This window comes from Siphateles boraxobius, unplaced genomic scaffold, assembly GCF_051911475.1.
Source record: "Siphateles boraxobius isolate OS27281-9 unplaced genomic scaffold, OSU_SipBor_1 86, whole genome shotgun sequence".
In the NCBI taxonomy this organism is placed as follows: Eukaryota; Metazoa; Chordata; class Actinopteri; order Cypriniformes; family Leuciscidae; genus Siphateles; species Siphateles boraxobius.
In genome coordinates, this window is record NW_027509215.1 from 9,662,501 (window position 1) to 9,680,660 (window position 18,160).

General features: G+C 38.5%; 1 protein-coding gene across 2 annotated transcripts in view; it reads right to left on the reverse strand.

Annotated features, from left to right (window-relative positions):
- arhgap45a (Rho GTPase activating protein 45a) overlaps positions 1–18,160 on the reverse strand; it is a 50,085-nt gene that overhangs the window by 9,058 nt on the left and 22,867 nt on the right. For both annotated transcript variants that reach the window (XM_077222029.1, XM_077222027.1), the window contains exons 6-18: positions 16,632–16,707; positions 15,421–15,552; positions 14,347–14,408; positions 12,699–12,809; positions 12,199–12,279; positions 11,947–12,111; positions 8,905–9,042; positions 5,711–5,901; positions 4,768–4,865; positions 4,435–4,536; positions 4,040–4,138; positions 2,868–3,031; positions 1,648–1,836 (exon numbers count right to left, since the gene is read on the reverse strand). In XM_077222029.1, coding sequence (XP_077078144.1) covers positions 1,648–1,836; positions 2,868–3,031; positions 4,040–4,138; positions 4,435–4,536; positions 4,768–4,865; positions 5,711–5,901; positions 8,905–9,042; positions 11,947–12,111; positions 12,199–12,279; positions 12,699–12,809; positions 14,347–14,408; positions 15,421–15,552; positions 16,632–16,707 — 1,608 coding nt within the window. The remainder of the gene's footprint in view (positions 1–1,647; positions 1,837–2,867; positions 3,032–4,039; positions 4,139–4,434; positions 4,537–4,767; positions 4,866–5,710; positions 5,902–8,904; positions 9,043–11,946; positions 12,112–12,198; positions 12,280–12,698; positions 12,810–14,346; positions 14,409–15,420; positions 15,553–16,631; positions 16,708–18,160) is intronic.

Here is an 18,160-nt window from a genome sequence, read left to right on the forward strand (position 1 = left end):
TTGGGAGATATAGAGTGACGACTGATATTTACATGCATTAAGTAGTCGTTATACTGTTATAAAGATCTCATTGATTGACATTACAAGCTATCAAAATTTATTCGTTTTGACCATATACTGTAAATATCAGCAACTGCACCAAATTGCTCAGTTTGTTGTTTTTTCCTCCTCGAGTATGAGCTCCATATTCTTATTATATCAGACTAAATGAGCCATAAAATCCTGATGCATCGTTTTAAGGTTCAATAAACAATTCCATTTAAAAATATATATTTTTTGGCTATTATTATTTAATATGTCAGGATTAAAACGGTTTTGGGAGTAGTGAAGTTCAAATCTGCAACCTTGTCAATTAAAACAAGTATATCATGAAGTAATGCAATTAATCAATAATTTATGCGCATAACTTGCATGCATATAATGTTGTTTATTCGCTGTTTTAATTCAAATTTTATTTGCAAAAGAAGCAATGAGCAAACATACACCAATGAGCCAAAACATTATGACCACCTGTATAATATGCTGTTGGTCATCCGTATGCCGCCAAAAGGACTCTACGAGTCTTGAGGAATCTGGCACGAGACATTAGCAGCAGATTCTTCATGTCCTGTAGGTTGCAATCTCACAGATGATCAATTGGATTGAGATCTGGGGAATTTGGAGGCCAGGGAAACACACTGAACTCTTCATCGTGTTCCTCAAACCATTCCTGATCAGTGTGGCAGAGTGCATTATTCTGCTCAAAACGTTCACTTGCACCAGGAACACTATTGTCATGAAGGGCTGTACCGGCTCTGCAACATTGTTTAGGTCGGTGGCACATGTAAAATTTACGTCCACATGGATATCCAGACCCAGGGTTTCCCAGAAGAACATTGCTCAGAACGTCACACTCCCTCCACCGGCTTGTCGTCGTCCCACAGTGATCCTTTCGCATCACCTTATCAGGTAAACGGCGCACATACACGGCCATCCACGTGATGTAGAAGAAAACGGGACTCATCAGACCAGACGACCTTCTTCCACTCTTCCAAGGTCCAGTTCTGACGCTCGCGTGCCCATTGTAGGCTCAGCCATTCTGATTGGTCTTCTGCGATGGACTTTGTGTTGTGGCACATTCCTCCCTTAACCATCATTAAAAGTCTGTGTGACTTGTGCCACAGTAGAGCTTCTGTTGGCTCGGACCAGACGGGATGGTCTTCATTCCCCTCATGCATCGATGAGGCTTCAGCGTCCAACACCATGTCGCCGGTTTGTGGTTTATTCCTCCTCAGACACTTTTGGTAAATTCTCATCACTACTGACCGCACAAACCTTGCCGTTTCAGAGATACTCAGACCCAGCGCCTTGCCAAAACAATTTGGCCCTAGTCAAAGTCACTGAGATCTTTATTCCTGCTGCATCAAACATGTTCATTACAAGAACTGATTGTTTGCTCACCATCTAATCTACCCAGATCTTAATATGTGGCCTTGTTACGAGATGATCAACGATATTCGCTTCAACTTCAATGTTTTGGCTCATCAGTGAACATTTATAATGCATTTAATGCAGGTAAACATTCAAACCAATCAGATAGAAATAAAGGCAGAAAACGGGAAAATACAGAAAGAACGACTTAATTATTTTCAAAGCTTTCCTCCGCACCTTCATTTTGAGTGCTCTCCTCTCGATCTCTGTGATGCATTTCTTGATGATGAAGGGAACGCCCTCCACGTCGCCCTGCAGGACCTGAGAGAAATCCCGTCCGAAGAGCTGCAGGCGACCCTGGAGCTTCTTATGACCACACTGGATGGCCAGAGACTCCAGACACTTCTTATGGCACGCCAGGAAACACTGACACACAAACACACACAGATGAGAACAAAACGAGAACTGAATTGAGCTGAATAATGACAATATTATCTTCTGTAGACTAGAGCAGCTTTACAGCTGAAAATGAAGTTGTTTCATAACTGAATTTCGCAACACTGTCTGTTTATTAAAATTACTGTAAAGCTGCTTTAAAACAATTTGCACTGTTGCACTGGATTTTTTCTGTAAATTTTTACTATATATATATATATATATATATATATTTATTTTATTTTATTTTATTTTTTTAAGTTGCGTTGCTGTTGTTTTGAACCATTTAATGTGTTCTAATAAAAAAAAAAACCACACACCAATATTTTAGTTAACAGGGAAATTTCACAGTTCTCGATTGATTCCAATTTTAAAACCCCAGCAAAAACTACTAGCCTAACTAATAGAGAATTTCATTAAAATAACAAGAACAAATAAACACATTAAAGCAACGGCTCAAATAAACACTACAGAACAAAAATACAAATTAAATAAATAGTGCTTCAATTTTTACTGGTAAGTCTAACAGCATCCAGGTTCAGAAATTAACTAATCAAATGTAAAATAACACTGTAGGCAGAATGCACGGATCCAATGTTACATGTGTGTTTTCTTTCTCATCTGTTTACATTCAGTCACGACATGACCGACAGTGTTTATGTGAATACTTGCCAAGACGGCCATTTTGACATACTTTGTTGTGTGTATTTTTCCGTTCAAGTGCAAGAAGCATGAATCTGAATGGTTAAAAATGGCTTGAATGTGTATGTTGACCAGAGTTAAAAACCTGCACAAATGATAAACTATTGTGACGAGCAATGGCCCGATCAGGGAACTGATAATTTCGTCAACTGTCCCGATTTCACACTCTTTTTACTTAAAAAAAAAAAGTGACGATGTTCATCATCAATGATCTACGTAACCTCACAATAATGTTGTTTTATACAGTTGATTTGCAGGTTTTATAGATCTACAGTTTTGTCTGATACGGTCATCAATATGAATGCATTGGTCAGTCTCACCTCCTCACATTCTGCGCCCTGGAAATAAACGTAGCTGTCACATTCTCTGCACTTTGATGGCGTGCGCAGTTTGCGCAGCCGATGGGTTTTTGCAGCTTTGGACAATCCCACATTTTTGAAAGGTCCAGTGGGAACCACGCTTTCTGGTTCAATCCCATTTATACCTAAAACACAACAAACATCCAGACACACTCATCATATATAATTACTATATACTACACTGAACTAGATCGACTAAACAAGATCTCGTCAATATCTTTATGAGCAATGAGTTTAAGGCAGGACACTACAGATTAATAGGGTACAATGTTTAACTAATAGATATCACTTTCCCAGTTGGTTAATCAGAGGTCTTTTTCTTTAAACATAAACTTAGAAAATTTCTGGAATGTTGTTTAAATAAGCAAATGAGGCATTATCTAATTAAAAATGCACTAATTTACATACATTTCCAGGATCGAAATCTGAGCATTTGATAAATCCAGGTTCAAAGGTTCAGTTTCATTTTGTTGATTGACGTACAGTATAGGAGTTAAAGGTTTCTACTGAGGGGATTTTGGATTTCTCTTTTTATCACTCCTTTTTTTCAATCAGACATTGTCATATCGGCTGATTATTAGTACTTTTAAAGCACATATTAATGCCTTATTCTGCATGAACATATTATATAATAATAACTTAATCCTACCCAATAACTAAACTTAACCTCTACAACAACTACCTTATTAACTATTAATAAGCATTAAATTAGGTGTTTATTGAGAAAAAAGCCGTAGCTAATAGTGAATATGTGTTCCCCAAACCAAATTATGACCAATATATATACAACATTTGAAATCTATGGGTACAAATAGGTAAAGTGTTATAAAGTAAGCACTTAAATGCGCACTTTGGATGCTTTCTTTTCACACGTTATAGAACCAAACTGGTTTTGTTTGTAATGTCTTGTCTTAAATGGAGAGCAAATTGAGACTTTGGCTTAAGTCTCCTGCTTCTTAGATGTTTCTCATTAGAAAAAGACCCCAGTAATTTCACATGCGTTTCCTCTAGAATTTCAGAAGAGATTGTTTCAATCGTGGTCAGATCTGCAAAGACACCCAAGTCTGTGGGAAAAAAAAGTTCCTCTAGGTATTTATATTTAATGTTTCCTTAAACTGTAATCTGTCACTCACTTTGTTCAAATGGGGTCATGGTGCCGTCTCTCTCCTCTAAATCTTCATTGGACGACAAGGTGGCTGCAGAAACTGGCCTTGAAGGTTTGGAGATGTCACCTGAGACCAAAACATTATACAAAATTGTGGTTTATAAAAAAGCTTTTATTTTATTACTGTAAACCATGGCGAGGTGTTGAACAGAGATATCACAGTTCCTAAACAAATAAAATATTTGCCTATTTTTTGTATAGATTGTTCTTAAGTTGTTGGTCTATTTAATACAGATGTTTCACTGTTTGAGCAAAATAATTCCGCATTTGTAATGGCAATTGTCTTTAAGAATCTGTAATAATGCTGAAAGGTCAATGAAACAATAACACAATACACCAGACTGATTTGGTTTTGTTTCTTACCTGTGCTGGAGGTCGGGGAACCCAGTCCACTTCCTGGACCAACACTGTCAGTGTCACTCAGTGTGGACGGCCAGGACTTATGAGCTTGATGATGGTCTCTACCTGCAATGACAAATCACAACACACATGTCCACATAATCACTCTATTCATTTTAAAATTGCAATTCACATCAAATCCCATAAATATTGTGACTGCAATGATAAAAACAGCCTGAAGGGGTGATCACACTGACAGCAATCTCTTCTGTTACACTGCTAAGAAGGTAAGAAGATATGTTGTGTGTACGGCCCCTAAAAGCTGATTTGGGTTAATTTATTGTATGTAAAACTGACCTTGACCTCGTCTTTGTTTAACCACGGCCCCTTCTCCAAATCCCGCCTCCTCTGAGGTGGGCGGAGCTTCAGAGCTGTTGTTTCGGGTTCGAACATGCCTGATTGGGATACAAATGATTTCATAATTTCCTTATTGTAACACATTCTTAATGACATACAGAATGTTACAGCAACATTCGTTGCTCAAGGCACAATTGATCTGGAAGTAATATTAGCTAGGCCTGCAATTGCAATTTTTCTGATAAAAATGGACAAATTCAAAACTTGATTTAAAAAAAAATCAAGTTTGTATGGTTGCACAATTTTGCAAAAAAATTTGTGATTACATATAAATATATGACTATAAAATAATAAAGTAACACTTTACAATAAGGTTTCATTTGCTTAACATTAGTTAACATGAACTAACAATGAACAATACTTCTACAGCATTTACTAATCAAAAGTTACATGTTAACATTAGTTAATGCACTGTGAACTAACTAACATTTTTCAAACATTTACTAACACATTATTAAAATCAAAGGTTGTATTTGTTGACATTAGTTAATGCACTGTGAACTAAACATGAACAAACAAAGAACAGCTGGATTTTTATTAACTAACATTAACAAAGATTAAAAAATACCGTAACAATTGTATTGCTCATTATTAGTTCATGTTATTAATACATACTCAACAAATGAGACTTTATTGTAAAGTGTTACCATCTATTTAATTAAATTGCAGCCTATGTGATTTGATCATCGTAAAAAGCCATATCACAATTTCGATTTTATTTTAATTAATCATGCAGCCCTAACATCAACTGTAAATTTAAAATGCAATGCAGTGAGGTCATGTGACAACTGTAAGAAACATGCATGTTGCCTACTTTTCCAAAAAGATGAACATCCCATTCTGAACATAATCAATGATGTGTTTTAACAGGAATGTCTCTTACTGGTGGCTGGACGCAGAGTACGGCTCAAACTGGTACTGTATGGGCAGGTCTGTGCGGAGCTGCAGGTTTTTAACATACAGAGCGTACTGCTGACCCGGATCATACAGCTTACAGCTCTCACAGAGGGTCTGGAAATGCACCGGCAGCGCTGCCGTCTGAACATGCATCGTCTGATAGTACGAGATGGTGCACTGAACAGAGAGGAAGAGGATGCATTAAACATAAAACCTGAGAGAAAAAACACAAAATCATTCTGACCACTTGAATCAAGCTTTAAAACGAAAACCATGAGCACACATCATCCATTTACACACAACAGATGTCCTAAAAAGTACGCAGGATTAGGATTTGTGTGTTCCCGTTGCTTACGGGCCCGGACCAATCAGGGGCCAGCGTGACTGGAAGATATTGATTGACAGCCGGGGCCCCATATCGCATTTCACTACTTTTAGTCTGATCGCATTTTACCTTATTGCAAATTTATTTGAATAAATAATGACAACAACATATTTTGCTGATCATTGAATACATGTGTGAAATGAACAATGATGGATTTTGGTGTATTTTATTTGGAAGTGGGACTGGGGAATCCCCGGATCAGTGAGTGAACATGCATATTCTCACAGAGGAAAGCCCGGAAAATGCTGCTATAATGCAAGTGAGCATCCTGATTTTGTCAGTCATCTCATCTCTTATATGCTGTGTCTCTATGATCCTATCCTGTCCTATTCATGGTAGCCTACTCATAGACATTGCGTCATCACGTGCTGTAGTAGGAGCCCCGCCTTGATAATCCTGCATAAGGGCCCGGTGTTGGCTCGTTACGCCACTGGTCCTAAATAAAGTATATGTAGAATTTTACTACTTTTCTGTTAGATTTTCATAGTATGCATCTAAGCATGCATTTTAGGCTAATATTACTCACAATTCCTTGTAACCCCTTTAAAGGCCTGGGTATATTTAACTTTCGCATCCGCACAGCTTTCAAAATATACTCAAGTGCGGATGGACGCAGTCGACACAAGCTCTTTCTAATACAGAAGTCAGACGGCAGCACTGAGTCATGTCATTTACAGGAGATTTGCTCAGGACAGAAGAAGAAAAGTAGAGGATCTGCCATTGCATGCACAGTTTAGAACAAGAACCCAAACAAAACGATGGTGAAGGATAAGCTGCTTTGCTAACGGTTTTGTATCATTCTTTACACACTCCTCTTCGACTACCTTACAGTACAGCACAACTGTCCCTATAGCCACCTAGTGGACTCTTCGGTCTCAACATTCACTTTGAGCATGTGCTGTTGCACGTACGCCATCTGCACATGGACGGTAAAGGAAATTTCCTTGCGGTGATTTTGAGTGGCGCAATGTCACGATATATGATATTCTCTCAATATTATATTATTATTTTGCTATGTGAATAAGCTTGCTGAGCTATTATTATTTTTTATAAAAGTTAGTTCCGATTCTCGAATCTGACTAGACAAGAGGCTTTCCAAATAAATGCTGACTTTGAGTGCCAGTTCACAAGGCTCAAGTGACGATCGAAACGTCAACGACGATGTTTCACTTCAAAGAGAGGGCGTGGGGTGGTGATGGCGCAATGGATAAGACACATGCCTTTGGTGTGAGAGACCCGGGTTCGAATCCACTGTGAGACACCAATGTGTCCCTGAGCAAGACACTTAACCCCGGGTTGCTCCAGAGGCGTGCGACCTCTGACATACATAGCAATGTAAGTCGCTTTGGATAAAAGCGTCAGCTAAATGAATAAAATGTAATTTAAATGTAGAGATCGATGCATTGAACAGCGTTGACGGCAGTCATGGGAAATACCCTTAAACGTTGAAAGGATACTACGACAAAGATATCGCTTTCATCTTCTGACAACTGGTGGCAAACTGATTTTTTTCACAAATATATGACTTGACCTGAAGACTGACAGACGCAGGTAATCGCACACGCTCAGTTCCCTTCTCACTGTCTGCTCTGTGTGTGTGTGTCTAGGAGCTACCCGAGTCCCGCCTCCACACTTAGTGATAGGCTAAAATGCTTGTGAAATTCATGTTTATGTAAACAAACACGATAATAAACACAATGGACAATATATCGCGTCACCAAAACGTATCGCAGTCATGTCCATATATCGTGGAATAAGTGAAAATAGTAATTATCGCGATGGGCCCACCTCCCGATAATGAAAATTACATCATGTGGACTAGGGGTGTAAATAAATATTAATCGTTTCGTATTGATCGATCGATTATACAGCCGATGATTCAATGCATCCGCAAGAGTATCGATTAATGTGTTTATTTTGACGCCTGTTTGTTCGCCTGTCTATTTTCAGCATCCGCTCTGACATATGCGTACAACCTACTCCTAAGCTGCGGGTGGCGCTAACCTCATTATTGTCAACGTGAAATGTTACACACTCCAGTCGGCGTCAAGTCATGGGTGTGGAAGTATTTTGGCTTCAGGAAAACATATGGAGCAGTGGTAAGAGAAGTTGCCGTTTGCAAAGAGAAAGACAGCTATAGTGTAACATACACATTACGTGAATAGAATACTGTGGCGAGCAAGACGAGGCCGAGGGACGTGAGAGACCGGAGCGAGGCCGGTGGCGTGAGTGTTAATGAACGTCACCTGTGAGACGCACCGGTCTCGCATCTCTCACGGAGGAGCGGAAGCATAAAAAGAGGAGCGACGACTTTGAAGATCAAGAGACCGGTACGTCTCACAGGTGACGTTCATTAACACGCACGCCACCGGCCTCGCTCCGTTCTCTCACGTCCCTCGGCCTCGTCCTGCTCGCCACAAATACTGTTTCTGTATTCTCAATAAAAGCCAAATTATTTATTTTTTGTTGATTTATTTGAAACTTAATAGATGTGTTAGTATAGAAGTATAGAAGTAGTATAGAAGTATCGAAAATAATCGAATAGTTGGCTTAAGAAATCGGTATCGCATCGAATCGTCATTAAGGCTCCGATTTACACCCCTAATGTGGACAGTGCGCGGATCGTCGTGGAACGCGGACAACCGAAGTATCCTTTAGGCTTTAGTCTGTGATAGCACTGACATACTGTTTTTGGGAACAATTTCACTAATGTCACTTTTTTCATATTAAAACAATGGGAATGGTGGGGTTTTTTTTGCATTACAATAAAATTGATTGTCATGAAAATCTCTCACCGCTCGCAGGATCTGGTCTGTCTGTCTGATGAGCTCTTGGATCTGTTTGAGCACGTTCACCTTCATGTCCTCCAGCTCCTGCTGTTGAGTAGTGGCGTCAGCGATGCAGGTGCGATACGTCGCCTCGGCCTCCTCCGCCTGTGGACACACACACACACACACACACACACACACACACACACACACACACACACACACACACACACACACACACACACACACACACACACACACACACACACACACACACACACACACACACACACACACACACACACACACACACACACACACACACACACACACACACACACACACACACACACACACACACACTTATTCTAGCTTGTTTGTCTTAAAGGGGGGTCATATCATGAAAACATGCACAAATTCTGCAATTGAAGAATTGAGAATTTGTAACAGAATTTTTGGGTGAATATTATGAAAATTAAAAAATAAAACAAGTGAGCAATGAAATTTTGCTTAAAGAACATTCATTGCATTATGACATTTTCATGACAATAACATTTCAAACTCTCATTACTGTGCATTACTCCTTTTTGCAAGAAATGTTACAAGATTGCAGAGAAAAAAATAGAATAATAATTAAAATAATCAAATTTTATGACTAAAATAAAATGTAGGAGTCTAATATGAATATATTTAAAGTGCCCCTATTATGCTATTTTAAAGTTTCCTAATGTTATTTTGGAGTCTCCTACAACAGGTTTACATGCATCAAAGGTCAAAAAACTTTTATTTTCTCATAGTTTACCACATTTTCAATGATTCTCAAACGACTCGTGAAATGAATCAATATCTCTAAATCCCTCCTTTCCACGAGCTACTCTGCTCTGATTGGCCAGTCAGCTCAGTCTGTTGTGATTGGTCTACTTTGCTCTGATTGGCCAGACAGCTCAGTCTGTTGTGATTGGTTTACGGCGTACAGTGCGCGCGTCTGAAACAAAAACGGCCATTGCCATAACAACATCAGCTGTCCTGAGGCTTCATACACCGTAAACTAAACACAGTAACGAACAATGACGTCGATTTTACCATATCAATGCGAGCACGGCTCCGATGATGAAACACTGGAAGAACTAATGTTAGTTATTCAACCCGAACCTCCATCGCAAGCACGACTCGAGCAGGGCTCAGTGTTTCTCAGTGATGCGCTGCTCAGTTTGAGGCACATTATAAGATGTTGCAACTGTAATTCCTCACCATCAGCATTAACAAGTGCATGTCCATCAACAAACCGATTATTTTACTTGTACTCATTTATTTACAGAGTATTTTTCTAATATATTGCGGTGAACGTGTGGAAACTGTATCAATAACAGTGCATACATTAGCTGAGCTCTAGCATGAATAACTGATGTAAGATAAACGGTGGTAAAAACAAATCTTGCTCCATTCTTTATATTTCCTCAAAGTAGTGAGAACGACAGACAATCTGCATTAATAGACACAGTTTTAGGTAATACTGGCCCACAACTGAAGTATTTCAGTAAGACAGTAATAACGTGAGTTAGCCAGTTAACAGGAGACCTACACAATATAAAACTCAAAACTAAGTATTTTGAACACCATTTTTCAAGAGCAAGCGGTTTGTGAATCCTGCATTGAAGATTTGAGAAGCAGTCATCAGTAAATTAAAGGGAACACAGCTAAAGTTTAGGGTTATACTTAGAGGTGTGAACCTACACTGGTCTCACGGTTCGGTTCGATTACAATTATCATGTCATTGATTCAGTTCAATTCGATATTGACATGCACAGCATCATCAATTTTCAATTTTACTTCAAAAGTGATGTATGCGTGCGCGCGCGTGAGTGTTTCGCCTGTTCGGGAAGTCGCAGTGACACAGAAACAGAGACATTCCAGTTTAAGTTTCAAGGGACTAAAGCCTGTTTATGCCATTAAGAAAATGAAAATCTGTCAAATCAATTTTGTTTTAAAGAAATGTTCATTTAAAAGCAGCGCTCATTCATCAGTGTATAATGTTACCCTGGAGACGAGCGCATCAACCATCACCGAGTCCGCTGCTGAAGACGATCATCCATATATAATCACGCGTAACAACACAGAATAATTGTAATTTGACCATCGGGTGCGGAAGGGTTGCCATCTGTCCCGGTTTTACCAGGATTGTCCTTCTTTTTAATAACCTGTCCCGGGAAATGTATCCACTCTCCCGGGACACTGTTCAAACCGTGTAGCGCGCGCACGGCAGAGAGCGAGAGAGCGAGACCTTGCGTTTGTGTGCTAGTGTGCCTCAAGAAGCGCATGTACCTTGCATGCGCGTGTAAGAAGCGTATGTAAGAATGTTTAATTACTCGCACTCGTGTCTCGCCTCCCTCTGCAAGTGTATGCTACCGCGACAAAGCACAGACGCGATAAATGACGTCAGAAAAGCATCAGTATAACCGGTTATGGTCTATTACTGAACCGATACCGAATCTTCCTCGTCTGCATCGCGATGCATCGTAGAAACGATTAATTTCGACACCCCTAGTTATACTGCTGTAATATTGGTAAAGATGAACTTTAACCATTGGTTTTTCACATGCTCGTCCTTGGGCAGTGAAAAAAACTGGCTTTACCTTCACATTGTAGAGCACAGCGTCTTCTCGACATGATGCTATCCAGTATCCACAGGAATCAGCTGCAGTGTTTGAGGTTCAAGTTTTCCCTGGTGTCCACGTGCGCAATTATTGGGTGGGCAATATGCTAATGTTTCAACGAAACGGCTTATGACTCGTTTGAAAAACGATTGATTTCATTGACTCAGAGTCGGCTCTTACTTTTGAAAGACAATAACTTTATATATACAGTGCACTTTCAGATTTAAAACCTTGCAAGATGTTTTCATTCGCTTACAGCTGTTACACACTACATGAAAGGTCATTTTAAAATCTCCATAATTGGGGCACTTTAACAAAATGTTGGTTTCCTGCAAGTGACCGCAAAAGCACAGTCACACACCCCTAAAACAAAATGTGTGACATTAGCTCATGTTTCCTGTTTGAGCTCGCTGACCTTGTTGCGCGCTTCCTCTTCTAGTCGTCTCTTCTTGTCCAAAGCTTTAGTGGTTCCACTTTGTTCCTCTTCAACCTTATTGGCTACTGTCCGAGCTCTCTCGTACTCCTCACAGCGGCCCATGTACAAATGACGTGCCTTGCGGAGGTTACTATCGGCATCGGCCTAATGAACACAAATGCACATAATTAACTTGTATATTTTTGTTTTAGCAGAGTTTAGTTGAGGTATATAGTTAGACTGAATCTTTACCAGTTTCCTCTTGGCTCTCTGCCACTGCTCTTTAATGTCCCTGCGCTTCTTCTCGTGTTCCTGTCTGCGCTGTGTCATGGGCTGAAAGAGAGAGAGAAAAATATATTTTTTAAAAGGTTTTTATTTCCAATTTTTTTATGAGACCTACTTAGGTAAATCTCACAAAACCTGCCAAGAACACATTTACATCACGCAAATGTCAAAAGAAACAAATGAGAAATGAGAAATTAATGTAATTTGGGAAATAATGCACAAAAAAATCCTAATGATTTAAAAAAAATAGATTTATAATTTAAGTATAATATGTTATAAATGTAAATACAATATTTACTGTATTATAAAAATATTTAAAAACAGATTTCTAATTATTTTTCAAAATATAAACATTTTGATTTAGGACTGAAATGTGATCCAGACATTCCTCTGTTTTACCACTTGTGCAAAAACATTTTCCCACTGTCATCTTGCTGTAATGTGTGTTGCCGGGGCAGGTGTGGTACCTGTAGAAACGAGTGTGTGTAAACGTTGTTTGTGGTCTGCTGTAAACCGCAGCTCTGCTCTGAGTCCTGCTCGAGAGCCAGAGAGAAGATAGACAACAACGGCATGTGTTCCTGAGAGAGACAGAGAGAGAGAGAGAGACAAGACTGAAAAACCTCCTTTACTCTATGTACAGTAAGCATATGACATAACAAAAAATAATTTGATATCAATTACAGGAATAACTGATATGATAATGATAATTCTGTATTGAAATAAAAATGATCCATTCAAATGAACGGGATTCAAACACTGATTTTTCATTATCTGTTGAACGCAGGACTTGTTTTTTTCAGGATTTTCATGCTGTTTTTTTTATCAAACAAAAATCAACAGTAAATAGGGCTGACAAGATCCAGAAATGACTAAAACACTGTTAAAATTATTATAAACAACTTAAAAATAGTCTATATGACCTGTACGCTATATCCAACGTTCTTGGATTATGCTGTTGTACAGATCACTTTTAAAGGGGTCATGAGATGGAAAATCAAAAGGTCCTTGACATTTACATATATCGTATATAAGAGGTTACTCTAAAATAAATACATTCAGCTATCGTACCTCGAAGCTAACTCCCCAGTTTAAAATATAATTTTTAGTTTTCCACCCTTCTGAAAAGGCAGGTAGAATTGTGAAGTCCTGATTTTCCTTCTTAAACATGCGTATGTAAATCAAGGAGGTGTGCTTATATTTGTCCATCAGTTACAAGAGCGATAAAGCTGTGAGATGTTGAGAAAGACTGTCCAAAGATGTTTTGTTCCTGGATGTGGACAAACTGCACCTCCAAAAATTGGACATGCTCTTCCAAAAGAACAATTATTAGAAATGCATGGCTGAAGTTTATATCCAACTAAGTGAATAAATGACAAAGTTTTTGATCGTTTGTGTCATTTCACACCATTGCTGTTTTCTTAATTATGCTCAACATGCTGCCGGTTTTTCTAAATATTTTGCGTTGAAATCTACGACAGTGCCAAGAATTTTATCCTTGGAGACAACGCCGTGGAATACATTTATTTATAATCTCTGTGTGTTTGTAATAAAAGTTATGTCAGTGTTTAACGCTATTGAGAGGCCAAGTGTGTCATTGAGTGCTGCAAATCTTGAGTTGAACATTAACATAATGGGTTAAGAAAGGTCTAGGTCAAGTCAAGTTGAATATATGATGGTGTAGTTTATGCAATACATATAAACAGTGTATATATATATATATATATATATATATATATATATATAGTGATTACGTGGATATTGTGTGATTATGTTATGCAAATCATGGTATTGGGCATTTCTTTGTGTTTCTGTAAGATTTAACCTCTTGAAACATAGTGAATAAAAAATGTTAATCTTACAAATTTTTAACTTTTTTTTATAGCAAAAAACTTTGCTAACGTCATAAAGCTAACCTCCAGAAACATAACAAAGATCTGAAAATGCATTTTATGGCCTCTTAAACATTTTTATGAAAGTTTTATGGTCTCTTTTCAAGATTCTTTTAAATTTTTTAGTGTTTGGGTAATCTTTTAAATTTGTAAAGCATAAGCATCACTGGTGTCATTTCACTCTGCAGAAACACAACCAAACACAAGGGAAGCTGAACTGATGTACCTGTATGATGTTTTGTTTGCAGGACTGGTAGAGTCTCTGAAGACCTTTCGAAAACTCGTTCTCTGCGACAGAAAAACAAGTTATGAGAAGCATACTATGACTCAATGTTAAACTGAATAGTTTTTAAAGGCCTTTACAACCACATTTCCAGAACAGCTGGGACATTTTGTAAAACGGAATAAAATCAAGAATCTGTGATTTGTTAATTCTCTTCAACCTTTATTTCACTGACAAATGTACAAAGAAAATATTTCCAATGTTCTTACTTTTTTTTTTGTAAATATAAACAAGTTTGATTTTGATGGGTTGCTACAGACTCCAAAAAGGTTGGGACAGCGGCATGTCACATCACCTTTCCTTTTAATTACACTTTTTAATCATTTGGGAATTGAGGATACTAATTGAGGAAGTTTTGCAAGTGGAATATTTGCAAGTGGAATATTAATAATCAGTGTCTGATTCTCCTTTTCATGATGGGTCATACATTTTCAATAAGAGACAGATCTGGACCGCAGGCATCAGGCACATCTCTTCTATGGTGAAGAATGTCTAGGAACCACTCAGTTTTAGCATGTGCAATCTTTGCAATCTTGCATTGAGAAATGTGATTTATGAATTATTTGACAATCCTCTCATGATATTTGGCACAAAGTGGTGAGCCATGACCCACGTATTACCAATTCATCTACTCATTGTGGACTGTTTCATAAGAGTTGGATAATCTAACTTGAATAAACTTTTCACTTTTTTTGCAGAAATCAATATCAGAATTTGTTTATATTTACAAAATACAATTATGTTTTTCAGTGAAAACATTGGAAAACCTTTCTTTGTACGTTTGTCAGTTTAAAAAAAAGGTTCAAGAGAATTAACAAATCCCAGATTGTGAATTTTATTAACTTTTCTGGAAATGGGGTTGTATAATCAGAGGTCTGTCTTGATGGGCTGTTCAAGTTATTATTGGAAGCCATTAAAAAAAGATGAATAAAATGTCAGTTGAAATGCTTATGACAGTAAAAGCACATGCATTTCAAAAACCACCACAGGTCAATCACATAAACAGTGTGGCATTACCGAGAGTGATTCTCTTGTCTACATAGCCGATGATGTCCTTCATGTACTTGGCAATATATTTGGCATAAGTCAGAGCCGAGTCCACGCCACCTTCACTGCGCTGCAGGAGAATATCAACTTCCTGTGGACTCACTGCTGACACACACGCTCAACATCAGACATCCCATATATGAATAAACAACACTTCAATTTTAAATGAAACATATCTGTGTTCAGAATGGAATACGAGAGTGACGCGTACTGAGCAGTGTATACTGTATACTGCCTATTATATTTAAAAGAGGTCATATTATGCCCTTTTAGAATGCACTGATTTTGTTTTTGGGCTCTACTAGAACAGGTTTTCCTGCTTGAATGTTGATTATTTTCCTCATATTCTCCATTGTTGCGGATCCTCTCTTCCCAGTCTGTCAGTAACGCTCTGTTTACTTCCTGTCTCTATGAAGCCCCTCCTTCTGAAAAGCACACTGTGCTCTGATTGGTCGACTGGAGCAGTGTGTTGTGATTGGTCAGGCGCTTCGAGTGTGTTTGGGAAATGTCCCGCCCCTTTTTCATATCCACCAGTTTCAACACACTACTAACTAGCTCGACCAGGCCCCGCCCCTTTATTCTGCGTATTAATTATTTAAATGAGGAATATTGTGACGTGTTCGTTCCCGGAAGAAACTCAAGACTACAATGGAGGCGTTACAGGAAGTTCAGAAACACTAACTCTGATATAGAGAAGAAGCTCAAACAGCAACATCACACACTAAACAAAGATGAACATGGAAAAAAACCTAACAGGTCCTCTATAAAAATTCTATATAAACATGCAGATGTAACAATTCACATTTCAAACACTACATTGTTGTCAAATGACCTCATGTTGCATGTGAGTAACATCCAGTTATCATCGCAGAAATAAAGTTATTTTGCAATTTAAAAAAATGTAATGTTTACATTTTTACAGTCTTATCAAATAATAATAAAAATTTCTCAGCTCTCAATTAAAAATCCAATCATCCATCACACTAGAAACTGAAGGTCAAGTCGTGTACAATGCATTGTGGGATCTGTTCAGCACATTCTAGCAAATGCCATACAGGTATTCTATGCATACAGAAAAATTGCATAAGGTGCACACTAGGAATACTATGCACTTTCAAAAATAGAAGTTGATATGTCATTCTGTTCATAACTACAGACAATAAAAAGAGTGATTGACTCACTGCAGTCCTGCTGGTTGTATTTTCCTCCTCCTTCAGAACCCTGACCTGATGACACCCTGTACAGGTCCTCCATAGACTGCACACATTCACAGGACAAACACACAGACACTTATTACATTTTAAAGGTGCAGAGTTTACATTTTAGCGGCATCTAGTGGTGAGGTTGTGAATTGCAACCAACAGAAGTTTACGGTGGCCGACAGGAAGTGATGTCGTCATTTGAGACAGCAGAGAGGAGACAGTTACGCAATGAGGTTTCTTTACAAAGATAAATAAATTATGTTTACTTAATTATACAGTAAAACGATATGTTATTGCGATTATTATTGTTACTTGTTCATCATTGTGTCAGTGTTTTATTCGCTGACTTTAGCTAGCTCTTTGCACGAAGAATAACATAGTGACGAAATGCGCTCTGTAGAAGTTTGTCCGCTTAGGGCCACTGTAGAAACATGTCGGCGCCATAGACTGTAAAAAAAGATGGACGACGCCCCTTCGTTCTCTTCCATTGGCGAGAAGTGAAGCCGCCATTGTCCCGATATGGCGCTGACATCTTGGGACTTGAGTCTGCGCAGTTGCGATTTCGGGACCAGACATGCGCAGTAGTGAGCAGGAAGTAAAGCCGCGAAATCAACGTCCCGCTCTGGTCCCGCCCTCACTCTCGCTGAATCAAGCACAAGCACGCGCCTCTGCTGCAGAACAAACCATTATGTCGGTGTGAAATAATTAATTATAGAAATTTAGATATTAAATTTAAAGCTCCAATCTCCTCAGTCCTCCAAAGATCCCGAAAATAGTCCGTGGTTGCTTCAGTGACTACTTTGCTCAGAGAACCTGTCAATCACAGCTGTCAATCATGTACGCCACAGCACCGTGAAGTGTAATTTAATTGTTTAGTTGGTCTCACGTCCCGTTGAATAACACGTGGAGGCGGGGTTTATGAGCTATACTAGGACCGGCCACCGGGGGGCGATCGAGACGCTTTGGCTTCACTTTTCAGGGCTTGCGCGGCACGCTTGGTCGGCGCAAAACGGCATTTCAATGTAAGTGGTGTGTGTGTGTGTGTGTGCGTAGAAATGGCTCATTCTTAAGTAATAAAAACATAACGGTTCATTATGTAAGGTCTTTATTAACCACTGAAAACATAGTTATGTAAATGATATTGCATTTCTGTGAACAGATCCTCTTAAATATTACACAATGCACCTTTAAAGTGAGTGAAAAATATTTTTCGGGAAATAATATGCAATATGAAATGAAATTTCACTTTCTTTTGTGATTGTTATATCACATTGGTTTTAAGGCTGAGGTCAGCATGCGGTGAGACTGGATGTCTAGTCACTTCCTTTTCTGAGGCCTTTTGGGTAGATTTGGCTCTTCCGTTGCAGTATTACTGGACCTTTTAGAAACTGATATTACTTCAGAGGAGGCGGTAATCAAATACACTCTCCCAATATAATAAATAAATAAATAATATAAAAAAGAAATAAAAATAAACATATCAATATGCTCCCGCCATCATATACAAC